The sequence below is a fragment of the Acanthopagrus latus genome, chromosome 13 (genome assembly GCF_904848185.1).
Source record: "Acanthopagrus latus isolate v.2019 chromosome 13, fAcaLat1.1, whole genome shotgun sequence".
NCBI lineage: Eukaryota > Metazoa > Chordata > Actinopteri > Spariformes > Sparidae > Acanthopagrus > Acanthopagrus latus.
In genome coordinates, this window is record NC_051051.1 from 8522916 (window position 1) to 8536033 (window position 13118).

General features: G+C 42.9%; 2 protein-coding genes across 5 annotated transcripts in view; one reads left to right on the forward strand and one right to left on the reverse strand.

The window, feature by feature from the left end:
- Positions 1-891: 891 nt before the first annotated feature.
- si:dkey-251i10.1 (uncharacterized protein LOC100038774 homolog) lies at positions 892-3319 on the reverse strand. The gene is made up of 4 exons (XM_037119926.1): positions 3107-3319; positions 1728-2214; positions 1496-1636; positions 892-1320 (listed from the first exon to the last, which is right to left on the reverse strand). Exons 1-4 carry the CDS (start codon positions 3215-3217, stop codon positions 1163-1165), a joined length of 897 nt encoding a protein of 298 aa, XP_036975821.1. The 5' UTR covers positions 3218-3319; the 3' UTR covers positions 892-1162.
- Positions 3320-6749: 3430 nt separating this feature from the next.
- Positions 6750-13118, forward strand: part of LOC119030690 (GDNF family receptor alpha-4-like) — a 28366-nt gene continuing 21997 nt past the window's right edge. The window contains exons 1-3 of one of the 4 annotated variants that reach the window (XM_037118464.1): positions 6750-6890; positions 7101-7247; positions 7318-8430. In XM_037118464.1, coding sequence (XP_036974359.1) covers positions 8376-8430 — 55 coding nt within the window. In that variant the 5' untranslated portion in view covers positions 6750-6890; positions 7101-7247; positions 7318-8375. The remainder of the gene's footprint in view (positions 6891-7100; positions 7248-7317; positions 8431-13118) is intronic. The other 3 variants (XM_037118465.1, XM_037118462.1, XM_037118463.1) reach the window with 3 other exon arrangements.

Here is a 13118-nt window from a genome sequence, read left to right on the forward strand (position 1 = left end):
TCACATTTTCTTCAATTACAATCTGCACATAGTAATGCATTACAGTAGTTCTGCGTAAAAGTGTTAACTGGAGCACTATTTTGTGTTATGCGTCATTTTTGTACATGATACAACACTGATTAAGCTCACAACTGCAGCACCTAATGATCATTTAACCTTTTTTCATGATTTCATGCTTAAATGTGAAACATGATCACAATTTCCCTTAGCCTAAAGTGACATTTCCCACTTGCTTGTTTTGTCAAGCCAACAGCCAGATCCAACTGCAAAAAAGCCTTCCTTTTACAATCATGATTTACAAAAATAAAAATGCAGCAAATCCTGATATTTAAGACGTTGGAACCAGAGATTTTTCTTAAAACTGACTCAAATGGTGGATTTTCAAAATAGTTGGCAACTAACTTAATTTGATCCAAGTGATTTATCCCTGCAGTGCTAATTCACATACACAATGTGACTCTCATGAGCATTTCCCCATTTGTGCTAGAGTAACTGAGCCTACAGGCTTTAAAGACTCTCAGATTTCCTCTGAAAGTTGTCCAAGTAAAACAAAATACAGCTTCCTGGAGCAAGAAAATTGCCAAGTTTCATCCCCAGGATAGTGACAAGACTCAACCATCTTTCTCTGGGAAGTCACATTTGGGCGCTTTAAACAAAATGCAGTAACTTTAAAGCAACACAAAACAAAATTCATTATACCCTACTGACTTCTTCAGTAACACTCAGGTGTTGTACTACAATCCTAGTAATGACTACGGTCAAACCAGGAAGGCTCAGGAGGAGATAAGTGGGAGTAAATATAGCAGTTGGGTGTAATCCACTTTGTGCATTTCATTATCCAGCATGTGCTCATCTCATGCACTGACAGTAGAGGAGACAGTTTGACAGTGGTTTAGTTTGTTCCCCAGAATAGATTTATTCAACTTGGGACCATACAAACCTAGTGAATGACAGGAGGTATCAGATTTCTTTAACAGGAATGACATTGGTAAAGAGGGTGTGGAACGTTTAAAATCATAAAGATGCACAACGTACAGCCATCGCCCACAGCTAGGGGTGAGACACTAGTTTGTTCCCATAAATAAGGCAGAATGCAGAGTCCATAGAAATGGAAAGTTATTACATTTAGCCAAATTGGACAGTGACGTGACAATATGACAATTTACATGACTTTCTTCAGCTCATCGTACAACACCAGCACAAAGGCGCCGCCCATGCCTCTGAGCACGTTGGACCAAGCTCCCTTGAAGAAAGCCTTGCCACCCTCATCACGTGCGATCTTACGCCAGCAGTCAATGGTGCCGGTGTACATGATGTCAGCTGAGAAAGGAGAAAAAAAAAAATTGACAAAATTAGATGTGACCAGAAGTAATATACACAGAAAAATTAAAAATTAGTCCACTGAATGCATGATCAAGAAACCACACATCAGTTATGTCTTTCAACAGTATGTCAGCTCAACTGCAGCGGCTTCCATCAACAAAACTAAACTCACCTCCTTTGCGACCAGACTGCATCATCATACGTCTACGGACAGTGTCGAAGGGGTATGAGGTTAGGCCAGCAACAGCTGTGACAGACTGAGCGATCATCCAGCTCACCAAAATGTGGGTGTTCTTGGGATCTGGGAGCATGCCTGTCAACAAAAGAGGGAAACATTAGAGATCTAGAAGCAGCAGACCAGCCTATTCAAGTTTTAACTGTAAATCAGTGCCAAATCAACATACCCTTGGCTGTGTCATAGATGCCAAAGTAAGCAGCCCTGTAGATGATGATGCCCTGAACAGAGACATTGAAGCCCTGGTACAGGCCCTTCAGACCATCAGACTTGAAGATTTTGGCCAGGCAGTCACCCAGACCATTGAACTCTCTTGCAGCTCCAGCCTTTCCCACATCAGCAGCAAGACGGGTACGGGCGAAGTCGAGGGGGTACACGAAACAGAGGGAGGTGGCTCCGGCGGCGCCACCGGAGGCCAGGTTACCGGCAAAGTACCTCCAGAACTGGGTGCGCTTGTCGACGCCATCAAGGAAGATCTTCTTGTACTTGTCCTTGAAGGCGAAGTTGAGGGCCTGGGTGGGGAAATATCTGATGACATTGGCAAGGTTACCTCTCCAGAAGGAGAGGAATCCCTGCTCCTTGGGGATACGGGTGATACAGTCCATGATACCCTTGTACTGCTTATCTGCGGTGATCTGCTTGCTGGCATGCTGGACCTGAAAGAAAGAAAGAAAGAAAGAAAAAGAAAGTTTAATTTTTAAGTTTCAATTAGGGAAGCCAATTAACTGATCAGTTTGTTAAGCACAAGGTCTCCTTGTTGTGACCTTGGTACAGGTTACAACGGTAAAAGTTTAAGCAAAACCCTCCTCTGAAGTGCAATTTAACAAATATCAGTCTTTACTAGCAATCGAATGGTAGGGGCTTCCATCTTGAATCACTCAACAGTTTTTAATGCAGAGGACATCCTCTTTCATTAACCCAATAAAACAAAGGCATGGTTGAGCACAGGAGCAAGTTCAGGTTATGTAAATTACTCTGGAGTAATGTAATAATGCAGGTTCAAATGAAAAAGGGTGGAAAACTAGTTGACCCGGCTATGAATGACTGTCCCAGGGCCTCGGTGCAGCCTTCCCTCTCTGCGCTAGCCAACATCAAGAGTTACATTAGCCGCCTGTCAGATTCCTTCGTCATATACGCTTAAATTTAACCGACATGTAGCCTTTCTTAAGGTACCTACAGTATAGTTGGGTTGTTAATGAACCAGAGGTGATGCCACACATTTGTACACAATGTCCCAGAACCACTACGAGCGTTTGTCCTTTGTTAGCTATGCCGGCTAAGGTTAACGTGGGAAGCTAACATTAGCATCCAAGCTCGTGTAGGTCATTTCGCATCCCATGGTGACCTTAAATCCTTTAACACATCACCTTAATAGCGTTCACTTCTTCCACACAACCAAATGCCACAGAACTGCGTACAACTCTGAGCTTGCCGGTCAGCAGTGTCAGCCAGCAGAGATAACGTGAATGACTTTCTCCAATGGCAGCTAGCGAGCTCACACAAGCTAGCCGGCTAACGCAGGGAGCCTTCCGGAAGAGAGAGTTTTACCTGAAGGAGCAGCTTCACTCTCTCAATTGGAGCGACGGCTGTTTTGGAGATGGCGGCGGAGATGCCACCGGCCAAGAAATCCTTGGCGAAGGAGATAGCTGTCTCACTCATGGTTCCGATTTTCTTGGTGCACCTTTCAAATAACCAGTACTCGAGATATACCCCACTGCCCTCTACAGCTGTTAGCCCGCACCGACGAAATGGCCGATTGTGTAGCCGCGTTGCGGATTTATGTAACACAATGGATCGCGATAAAACACGGGAACTGAGATTCGAGGTATTAGCCAATCAGGCGCTGTCACGGGACTAGCCGCCAATTAAACTGCCGAGATAGTGATGTCGTCACTATGCGTTATTTTCTCTGCCCCGGCAAGTAAATCACCCACATTAATTGTAAATCCTGACATTACACAATACACGTGTGGCAACTAAATTTAGACAGAAAAGCAGACGAGTTCGTGTGTCCTGTATGGTCTTATTTGGCTCCCTGTGCTCTGTTCACGCCCACGGACCAATGGAGACAGCGGCTTGGCAGCTAGCTTGTTCTGTACATCACACTTGAGGAAAGTCACGGGGTCGTTCAGAGCTCAGACCTTCAAGGACTTCACAGGCCCGTGTCCACCATTATAACCCACAACACGTTAACCATTACACGGCAGCTCCCTGTCAAATGTGACGACCATTTTGAAAAAAACACCACAACGAACTGCAGCACTGCTCTGAGGTGCAGTTCCCCTGAATCAACTGTTTTATATAACCTGACATATAAATTATTAATACCTGCACGTGAGTTGTTGTTGCAGCATGTTGGGGGCTGGGTGTTTTTAAGTAGCACTCGAGTGTGTGTGCTGTTTTCAAGAAAGAAAGAAAAAAAAACCCTGGATGGCACTGCAGATGTGTGGTGAATTGATCAATAACGAGAAAATGTTCTTGAGCAGCACAGAGTCAGTCACGTGTCCACACCTGCTCTGCTCACACAGCACAGGGGGGCTCGTGAGGCTCACCTGTTGCAACGTCACGTCTCGGGGTTTCGACGAAGGGCTGGTTTGTAACACTGCGTTTTTTTCTGGCTGGCGACAAGTGCTGCATACATTCCAAAATAAAAGTTTCATTCATTCATAGCGGGGCTTCATCACAGTTGTCCACTAGAGGGCAGCAAGAGACTGATTTAATTTAGCTCGTGAATGTCCCACATAGTCTTAATACTTATGAAATGAACTGAACTTAATTAAACACCTGACTGTCTGTCTATCTGTAGTTACGTACATCACCTGTCTCATCATCTGTCCATAACTGGTTGTCTTTAACAATATATATCTATGACAAACCTGTGTATGTACACTTTTTCATTTTACTACACCCTTGTGATCCCTTAATTGACCCCTGGGGACAAATAAAGTTTTTTGAATTGAATTGAATTGAATACAGCACATCAGTGTACCAATCTAGTGCAGAGTGCATACCGGTAGCTAGAGAGGTGCCAGTTCACCTCCTGGGCACTGACAAGGTGCCCTTGAGCATGACACTGAAGGCCACCTGATTACTGGGCAGCCCAGTCGATCTGACATCTCTCCTTAGATTAATGCAAGTGAACGCCAAGCTTCTGTTTGTGCGCGTGTGTTTTGGGCCTGTGTGTGCAAAGAAGTACCTACTGTACATTTATTTGATTCTGTTTGACACACAGTGGGGTCAAAAAGTCTGAGACCACATCGACCATCTCTAATATTGCCCCACAAACCTGGAAATAATCACAAAGTTTGAGGGTTCAGAAGTCAAACTGTTACTCTAAACAAAAGGGCAAGACTCAAAGATTCAAAGGCAGCAGTGCATGTACTCCGAAGCATTTTATCAATTGTATCCAAAGCAAGATTATGCAGACCAAAAGTGATCACATCTTCAGAAGATCAATAGGTCGAGCTTCCTGAGAGATAGGAAAGCGACTTTATCACAGATACAGAAGACTCAAATCAGCAAAAGATTCATTTCTTTCATGATTAGCAATTTCTAAACCACCTCTCAGGAGGGAAAACAGGGCCAAATGCTTCAGGTAGGCTAAAAAATAGGCGCATTTCACGGAGAGTAACATTGTTGATGAATCTGTTGAAGTTATTTCCTCGAAGGCCCGAGTAGGGGTTTTTTTTGTCCCCTACTCCAAATGAATTAATTCACTGTCATAGAGGAGTTAAGCGACCAGAAAAATATTCACATTCAAAGGGGCATTATGTCAGAACGTTAGTTGAAAACACTGACAAATTAATAGAAAATATCAGGAGGAAAATCACAAATCTGATGTGATGATTTGGATGAATTGTGTTGTGAGAGACATCTACTGAAGTTAGATGGATAAACCTTTTTGAAAACACATTTAAAACACATGCTAGCTGTGACCCATCCATCTATTAACATTCACTTGAGGTCAGTGTATAGATTTTCACAGTGCAGTTGTGTGAAAGGTCATGCGTGGAAGCTTTACAGCACAACCTTCGACCTTTTAAAACCAAAGGGTTACTTACTGACTACTTTCGAGCCAATGTATTCATGAGAAATCCTACGAAAAAACACAGTGAGGGCAAGAGAGAGATAGAGAGAGCGCAGAAAGATAAAACAGCACCAAGACTTTATGGGAAATGCAAGAAGGTGAAGTTTTTATTCCCTCATAATCAAACTTCACAAACATCCATCTATTCATCTTGAAGGTATATCATGTAGTTGTGGGGAAGAAATGTTAATGAGAAGAGAAAGATCTTCATAAAGTGTGTATTTTTTCATGCCAAAACTAGATTAACAAATTGACCTTAAAGGAACAACACAATTTCATGCAGTTTTACCTTATTTTCCTCTGAGAACAGCTTTTGAATTCAGTTATTCAGTTAAAAATTCTAAGTTTATTACCTCATTAATATTTCAATATTAAAGTACCAACACTGTATTTCTTCTCCAAAACCGCACATTGCCCCTTTGAATTAAAGTTTTGTAAATTAAGTGCTGTTAATGACATTACTTCCTTGATCCGGAGGGCCGACATGACACAGTGTTGACTTCCTGTTGCTTGACTTCCTCAAGATGTAAGCGTTGCGACAATATGTTGTGGTGGTTCATGTGCCCCTCTGACAATTTATGAAACTACTTAATGTTTTATTTCAAGCCTCATCGAACAGCAGAACTGGAAGCAAGATATGTTTCTCATTAAGCTGATGACAGCTGTTGAAAAGAGTTGTCTCCGGGGCCTCGTTGATAGATGTCATGCCGAACCATCGTCAGTGCGGCCACACGAAACTCCGACTGCTCTGATTTAAACATGTTGCTGTTTAAACACCTTCATCGCACAGTGAAAGTTGACTTGGGGTTTGAGCAGTAACCTGTGCATGTATTATGTAATGCCCGGTGCTGACCAAAGGGAGGAGCTGCTGCGATGCCACTCAGTCAGAGTCCAGTCTCCTCTGAGGGCTCCTGTCACAGACCATCCTCTGAAGCTGGAGCAGGAGAGGATTACAGTGAATGGAACCTGACTTACATGAGAACACACTGAGAGACAAGCTGTAAAACTGCCACTTGCTCAGTCTGCAGTGCTGAGTGCAGTGCGAGGTCTCCTCAGGCTGCCATAGTTACTGCTTCAATAGATGCGTTTGCTGTTGTTGTTGTTGTTTGGCTGGATGTGCATTTTTAATGACGGTCTCTGTCCACTTGTGTGTCTTGCTGCCACTTGAGCATCCAGTTGAACAGGATGTGTAAATGAATCCACTAATCCCTCTCTGCTGCCTTTTAATTACAGCGAGGACAACAGGTCAGTGGCGTGCACTCTGCAATTTGAAATTGCTTTTGTTCTCTTTTTTTTTTTTTACTGAGTGGCAGCGGTGGTGTTAGTGAATCATGTTTTTAGTGTCGAGTTTTTCACTGCAAGCTCTGTAATGAAATGAACTCAAGATTCATTTCAAGTGAAAGTGAAAAAACAATAATGAGTGGAACTTGTCTTTGTTTTTTTTTAACCTTGAAGGCCACCTGTGTGTCTTGTTGATCACTTCAGAGGGATACAGCATAAATGATATCCCAGGAAGGAGTAACACAGAGGATGGAAGACAGAATCTGAACATGCAAAGACTCCACAGTGTGTGTTTGGATATAAAACCCCTCAGTGTTGCAGGTGAGTACCGCAGCTTTCAGCACCTCTTGCTGCGTGTCACCTCTCGTGCACCAAACCTTTCCACTCACAGGTCAGCTGCAGCAGTGGAACAAGTAAAGATTTCACACTCCCAGTCCTGCTGTAAGCTGATAGGAGTGGTAAAGGCTGTGGAGCTGCAGACCGGTCTCAAGGCAGGAGGAGTAAACACATTCAACTGAGCATTTAAAGCTCACCTCAGCGGACAAATGAAGGCACCCGGAGGAAGGAAAAGAACAATATTCACAACCAGAAACATGCCCCTTCCGAATGGCAACACAGGGCAGACTCTCTCTCTCTCTCTGTTTGTTCCCCCACTGAAAGCATTATTATGAATGCAGTGTCAAGGTCAAAGCCATTGAAGCCCATTCAACAGAGATTTGCTTTGAACAGCCCTTGAAACCATTAGAACACAATAAAATGGAGAGAGAGAGAGAGAGAAAACTTCCCGGTTAATTAAGTGGATTAGTGAGTGTAATTCTGCGGCTGAACATAATGACTTTTCAATGCAATCTATAATTTACACCTTGTGTTAAAGCCAATACCACCCCCCAACACACACACACACACACACACACACACACACACACACACACACACACACACACACACACACACACACACGAAACATGTTCGCATCCCACGAGCACGTTCAGTCTTTTCAGGGGCCAATCAAGAACGAGATGCGCCACACAGTCTGTGCGCCCTGATCTCAACTGAGGCTGGACAACTGTGGAGCTGCGCACAAGTCCAAATGCGACACTTGGGAGGCTGTGGTGTGACTGACTGACTGCCGAGCATAAACTTTTATTTTTTTCTTTCGGATAAATGTTTCTATCGAGTACGCCCGCAAGAGATCAATAAAACCGGGATCCGACAAATAAATGGGAGAACAAAAGATCGCGAGAACTTGATTGGTGTGCACGCTTCAGTTTGGCCAACTTTGTGCGCTAAACCCATCCGATCCGCGTCAGTCCGTGCGGGCGCAGCAGCAGCAGCAGCAGGAGGAGCAGCAGGAGGAGCAGCAGAGGAGGAGCAGGCTGGCTGGATGTGGCAGGAGACGGGTCACTGAGCTGCAGCGAGCCGGGTGCGAGTTTCACAGTCAACTCTCCGATGTCACCGGACAGGATGATGATCATTGGACTCCTGCTCAATGTCTTCACTCATGGTGAGTAACATATTCCTCATTGTCAGGCAGATCGAGGCTCATTGTCCACTCGGGAGTATGTGTTCCGTTTTGGATGAGATCTCCCGGTGTGCAGAACTTGATCAAAAAATAAAATAAAATAAGAAATAATAAAAACGACGATAGCTTGTTAGGAAGCCTTCAACACAAGACGCACAAGAGGAAACTGGATACCAGTTTAACATTGCTGATGTGCTGATGTCCACTTTTCCAGTATTGATAATATATAAAGTGGTAACTTTTTGCAAATCACCTGCATGTGAATAGCTCTTGGAACAGAGGACAGTTTACTCATCATTGCAAGAAGAACAAAGGACTAAGTGGGAAATATGTGTGTGACCCTCAAAGTCCCATTAAAGAGCTCCATAAAACCACTTTCTAATTGATATTATAGCAGCAGCCTTAGATTTCTTTTTTCTTTTCTTTTTTTTTCTGGATGACATCATGCTCTCAGGTCTGTTAATTTCTGCCTTGGACCCGTTCCAGAAAGAGCTATTCATCTCCCCAAATATTGATCGGACTGTCCCAGATCATGGAAATATCACACATGAATTGTTAAACTAAATGACGTCCTCCTGTGCGTGAAAGCCATTTCATCTCCCACATCATGTAAATCACTGACCTTTTTTTTTCCCCCTTACATAAGTTGTGTATTAGAGGTTGATTTAGGAAAAGCAAGAATGTAACTTTATGGCATCGGTTTGCAGTCTTTGTCTCTGCTGATGATCGAATCTCCTAAAATGACATGGCAGTAGATTAAACTGGATTCCTCTGAGTTATAATCATTAAAGCCAATGATGTGACGGTGGCTCGATAAGGAGTCTCCCAGCGGAGCGTTGAGCTTGTTGATCTGTGGTTATTGGTAATGTCATTTTGGATAACAGGTGTTCGTCAGTGCTCGAGCCGGAGCAAGAATTCTTTGTCATCCCTTGAATGTGGTTTCCTGATCCACATAAGAATAATCTTTACATGAAACACACCTCCCCCTCCTCCCCCCGTGCTCTGTACTGCAGAAATAAATGCAAATACCATAATTGTTAGGATCATTTCAGTGGCGGAGGAGGCGCAGGCTTTACTGCATCAGGGAAAATTTCAGATAATGTCAGGTGAAGCAGCCCATTAGAGATTAGTATCTTAAAATGATGGATGCGTCTTGTGAATGTCAAAGCTCCTCGGGCTCCCAGTATATCACCCGCTGTGTCGAGCCCACCTGGCAGGCACTTAGGTGGAATCACACCAAGAAAAGCAGTTATTTTCAAGCGCTGTTTAATAGACATCTGAGCCGCTGCAGATGCAAATCAGACGAGTCTGTCATGATGTTGGATTCTTTCATTATAATTAATTGCAAAATAAACGATTGGATTTCTGATGTGTTAACTGACTTCATTACAGGAAGGTGGAAACTACGCACAACTCCCCTCCAGACTTCAATCTGGTTATTGCACGAATCTGTTGCACAGCTGCTGTTTTGCAGCCTTACCACACACTGTTCACTACCTGCCAATGAATGCTCCCTGTTTATGTCTATAAGTACTGTATGTAAAGGCCCTCAAGTTATTTTTACCTTGCAATACATCTGGCCTTGTGTAACACTGTGAGCGAAACAATGGCAGAGGGAGCTTCAGAAGTAGACAACAGCCTTCCCGACACATCTGTCCCCACAGAGCTCAGGGCCAACCGGTGCCACCTCTGATGTTACTCTGTAGGATTGAAACAAACAATGAAGAGGAATTGCAGCCGTCTAGAGAGGTTGTAGATTCTCTTATTCAAATATTAAGCAAAAAAACAACATCATAAAATACAGTGATTCGACCCAGTCCTCAAATGACTTCTCAGTTACTCTCTATGTGTTGTGTTGATAGTTTTAAGGGCTCCTACTGACGATTATTGTCATGTTGCTTCTACAAGAATGTCAGAAAATGTTAGAAAGTATTGATTCGGATCATATTTTAGCCTATCTATTCATATTTTGTTATAAATAAGCAATTGAAAAGTCATGTAAGAAAACGATAGCTAATGTGGCACTGGTGGAAGAGATGCTGTGGATGTGCCCTCTTGGATGCCCGTATGGTAGATAAACCATGATGAAGTGCTCTCTAGGATGCCCTTCCAGTGGACAAAATGTGATGAAGTGTCCTCTCTTCAGTACAAGTATATCACGACTTTCTGCCATACTGTAGTGCCCTTTTTAGTTTCTGTCCCTGCCCCCTCAAACTGTCTCTGAAATTTTAGACTGCCGATTCTTTTATACTTTGAAAATGTTTTTATGTTGAATATGTAACGAAGTATTTTAGACATTATTTAAAGCAGGGAGTTCTTGTCTGCTCTGTCTGAGTGTTTCCAAAATCCGAAGATGACATTTCCCTAAATTGTCCACAAACTGAAAGATATTTGGGTTACTGACACAGAGAGGAGTAAAGAAATCAGAAAATATTGACCTTTAAGAAGCTGGAATCAATTGAAGAAAGTTAAGAAATGTTGATTTTATTTGCAGCTTGTCAAATGCTGACGCATTGGGGACGGTAAGTCTTTTCTTCCAAATAACACCTTTAAAGCAGCATTATGTAGAAATTGACATTTTGTGCCATTTGGCGCCCCCCACAGCTTTCTGGGTAAAACACCACTGTTGTAAATACAAATCCCAGGTCTGTAACATTTTGTCAGACAACAACAACAACAATGATGTTAAGTCACTGAAGTGACAGAGTGCAGAAGCAAATGATGAGGGGGCGGAATCGTCGAGACAGAGACTCCATTCACTCTATTACAGGACAATGTACCATCAACATGGTTTTGACATAATGTTGCTTTAATTCAGTAGTTGACAACTAATCAACTGCTGCAGCTCCACATGTTTTGTTGCATTCATCTGCTTGTTTTTCCACTTCAAAAATGATGAGAAGTCTCACAAATAATGCATGAGATCTCTCTGAGTGTGTCCACACGGTGCCTTTGCAAGGCAGATAAATGGGACGCCGGCTATTGTTGAATGACATTAAACCCGACATTGACCCTTTGTTGCGAGGCCTCTGTGGATTACGGCTAAAGTCCCAGTACAGACTGCAACTGGTGATTGAGTGTTGCTATTTCAGTCTTTCATTTAGTGGACATGATTGAGCCATAACACGGCCGTCATACATTTATTAGAGCTCATTTTCAGGCTGTGTAAAGTCATACAGGTCCAAGGTGGACTGATTTTTGCATGCTCGAGCTGTTTCTATCCACTATTTGATATACAGACTGTGCAGGGATTTGGGTGCCCTCACCCCAAGCACACCTCGGTTTATCCAACCCCTGGCTTCTTTATCTTTCCCGCTGTGCTGTAGCCTCTTCTTTTTTCCTCTCTTTCTGCTGAGGCATTGTCTTTACGTACTCTGTGCCTGTAATTCAGTTTCGTTTAGGACGGCAGCACACAAAGATTAAATTGGCAACCTGCCCATTGCACACTACTTTGATAAAAAAAAAAAAAAAACATTAAATACAGTTACTGAATATGCAATTACTTCTCGTATTTGATCCTCCACTTTAAGGAAATCATTTTAATTAAAATGCTCACATCAAAGACAACTTCAACATTAAACTGTAGGTTTCTGAATTACATTTGATTCGTGCTATAGAGTGTTTCTTGACTGCCAATCATTTATGTAAGCTTTATGTTACACTTAATTTGTGCATATACTTGATTGTCACTTGTGCTCGCTTGATGGCACCAACAAAAGCCAACATACCCGATGGAAACAGCTGATCTGTGTGGTGCTGTCTGGCCAAGAAATGATTTGGCACTTGGCAATTTAGGCCCGCGCTGGGCAGCAGAAGGCTGAAACCTGAAATATTCACACAGCTCCACACAGCCCGACTGGCTGCTGCATCACCTGATGCAAGCATGTATTTGGACCTGGAATACCTGAAGGAGGGATGCTGCCTGCGTGATGTGGCTGCACAATCCAGCAGCATAGCTCATTAAACGAGACGTTATCCAGGTACTGGAAGCAATGGGCAGCAGTTAATTCAGCATATGAAGTGATGATTCTTCCACACACGAGCAGAGCTGTCAGCTTGGGGGAGCCTGGATCCCAACACATGCTGCTGAATATCTGGATGACGGTGAACAGGCATAATTGTCATCTATCTTTTATGGTAACACACTATAGGCTACACATTTAAAATAATTAACTAGCTGCTTATTAGTATGCATATCAGTAGCATATTGGCTTTTTTAAAGTCATTACCATGTTCTGTTTTCTAACGTTCAGTTTCATTCAGAGGCCCAGACCAGGATACCAATGGAGGAGATGTCCTATTAGTCTGAAAAAACAGCTGAATAACAATATATCTAATATCTATTATTCTAGCGCACTACGCAATACATTTAAAGTTGCTGTAAGCATTATGTCCTTATTATAGAGGTTGTATTATGCCTTTTGGGTTTTTGCCTTTCTTTTATAGTGCTATGAAGCATTTTTGTGCATATAGTGGTCTGCAAAGTTAAAAAGGCCAAAGTGCATGCCAAAGGGAGTTACTGTTTCCCAGTGAAAACACTGATCCAGCACTTCCTCAAAGGCCTGGTTTGGAGTCGTGCCTTTACTTCTGGTGGAACAGGTTAAGAGATCAATTCTAGTGCTCCCGGTGACAGCTTATATGAAAAAGATTAAGTAAAACGCTTAAAGAAA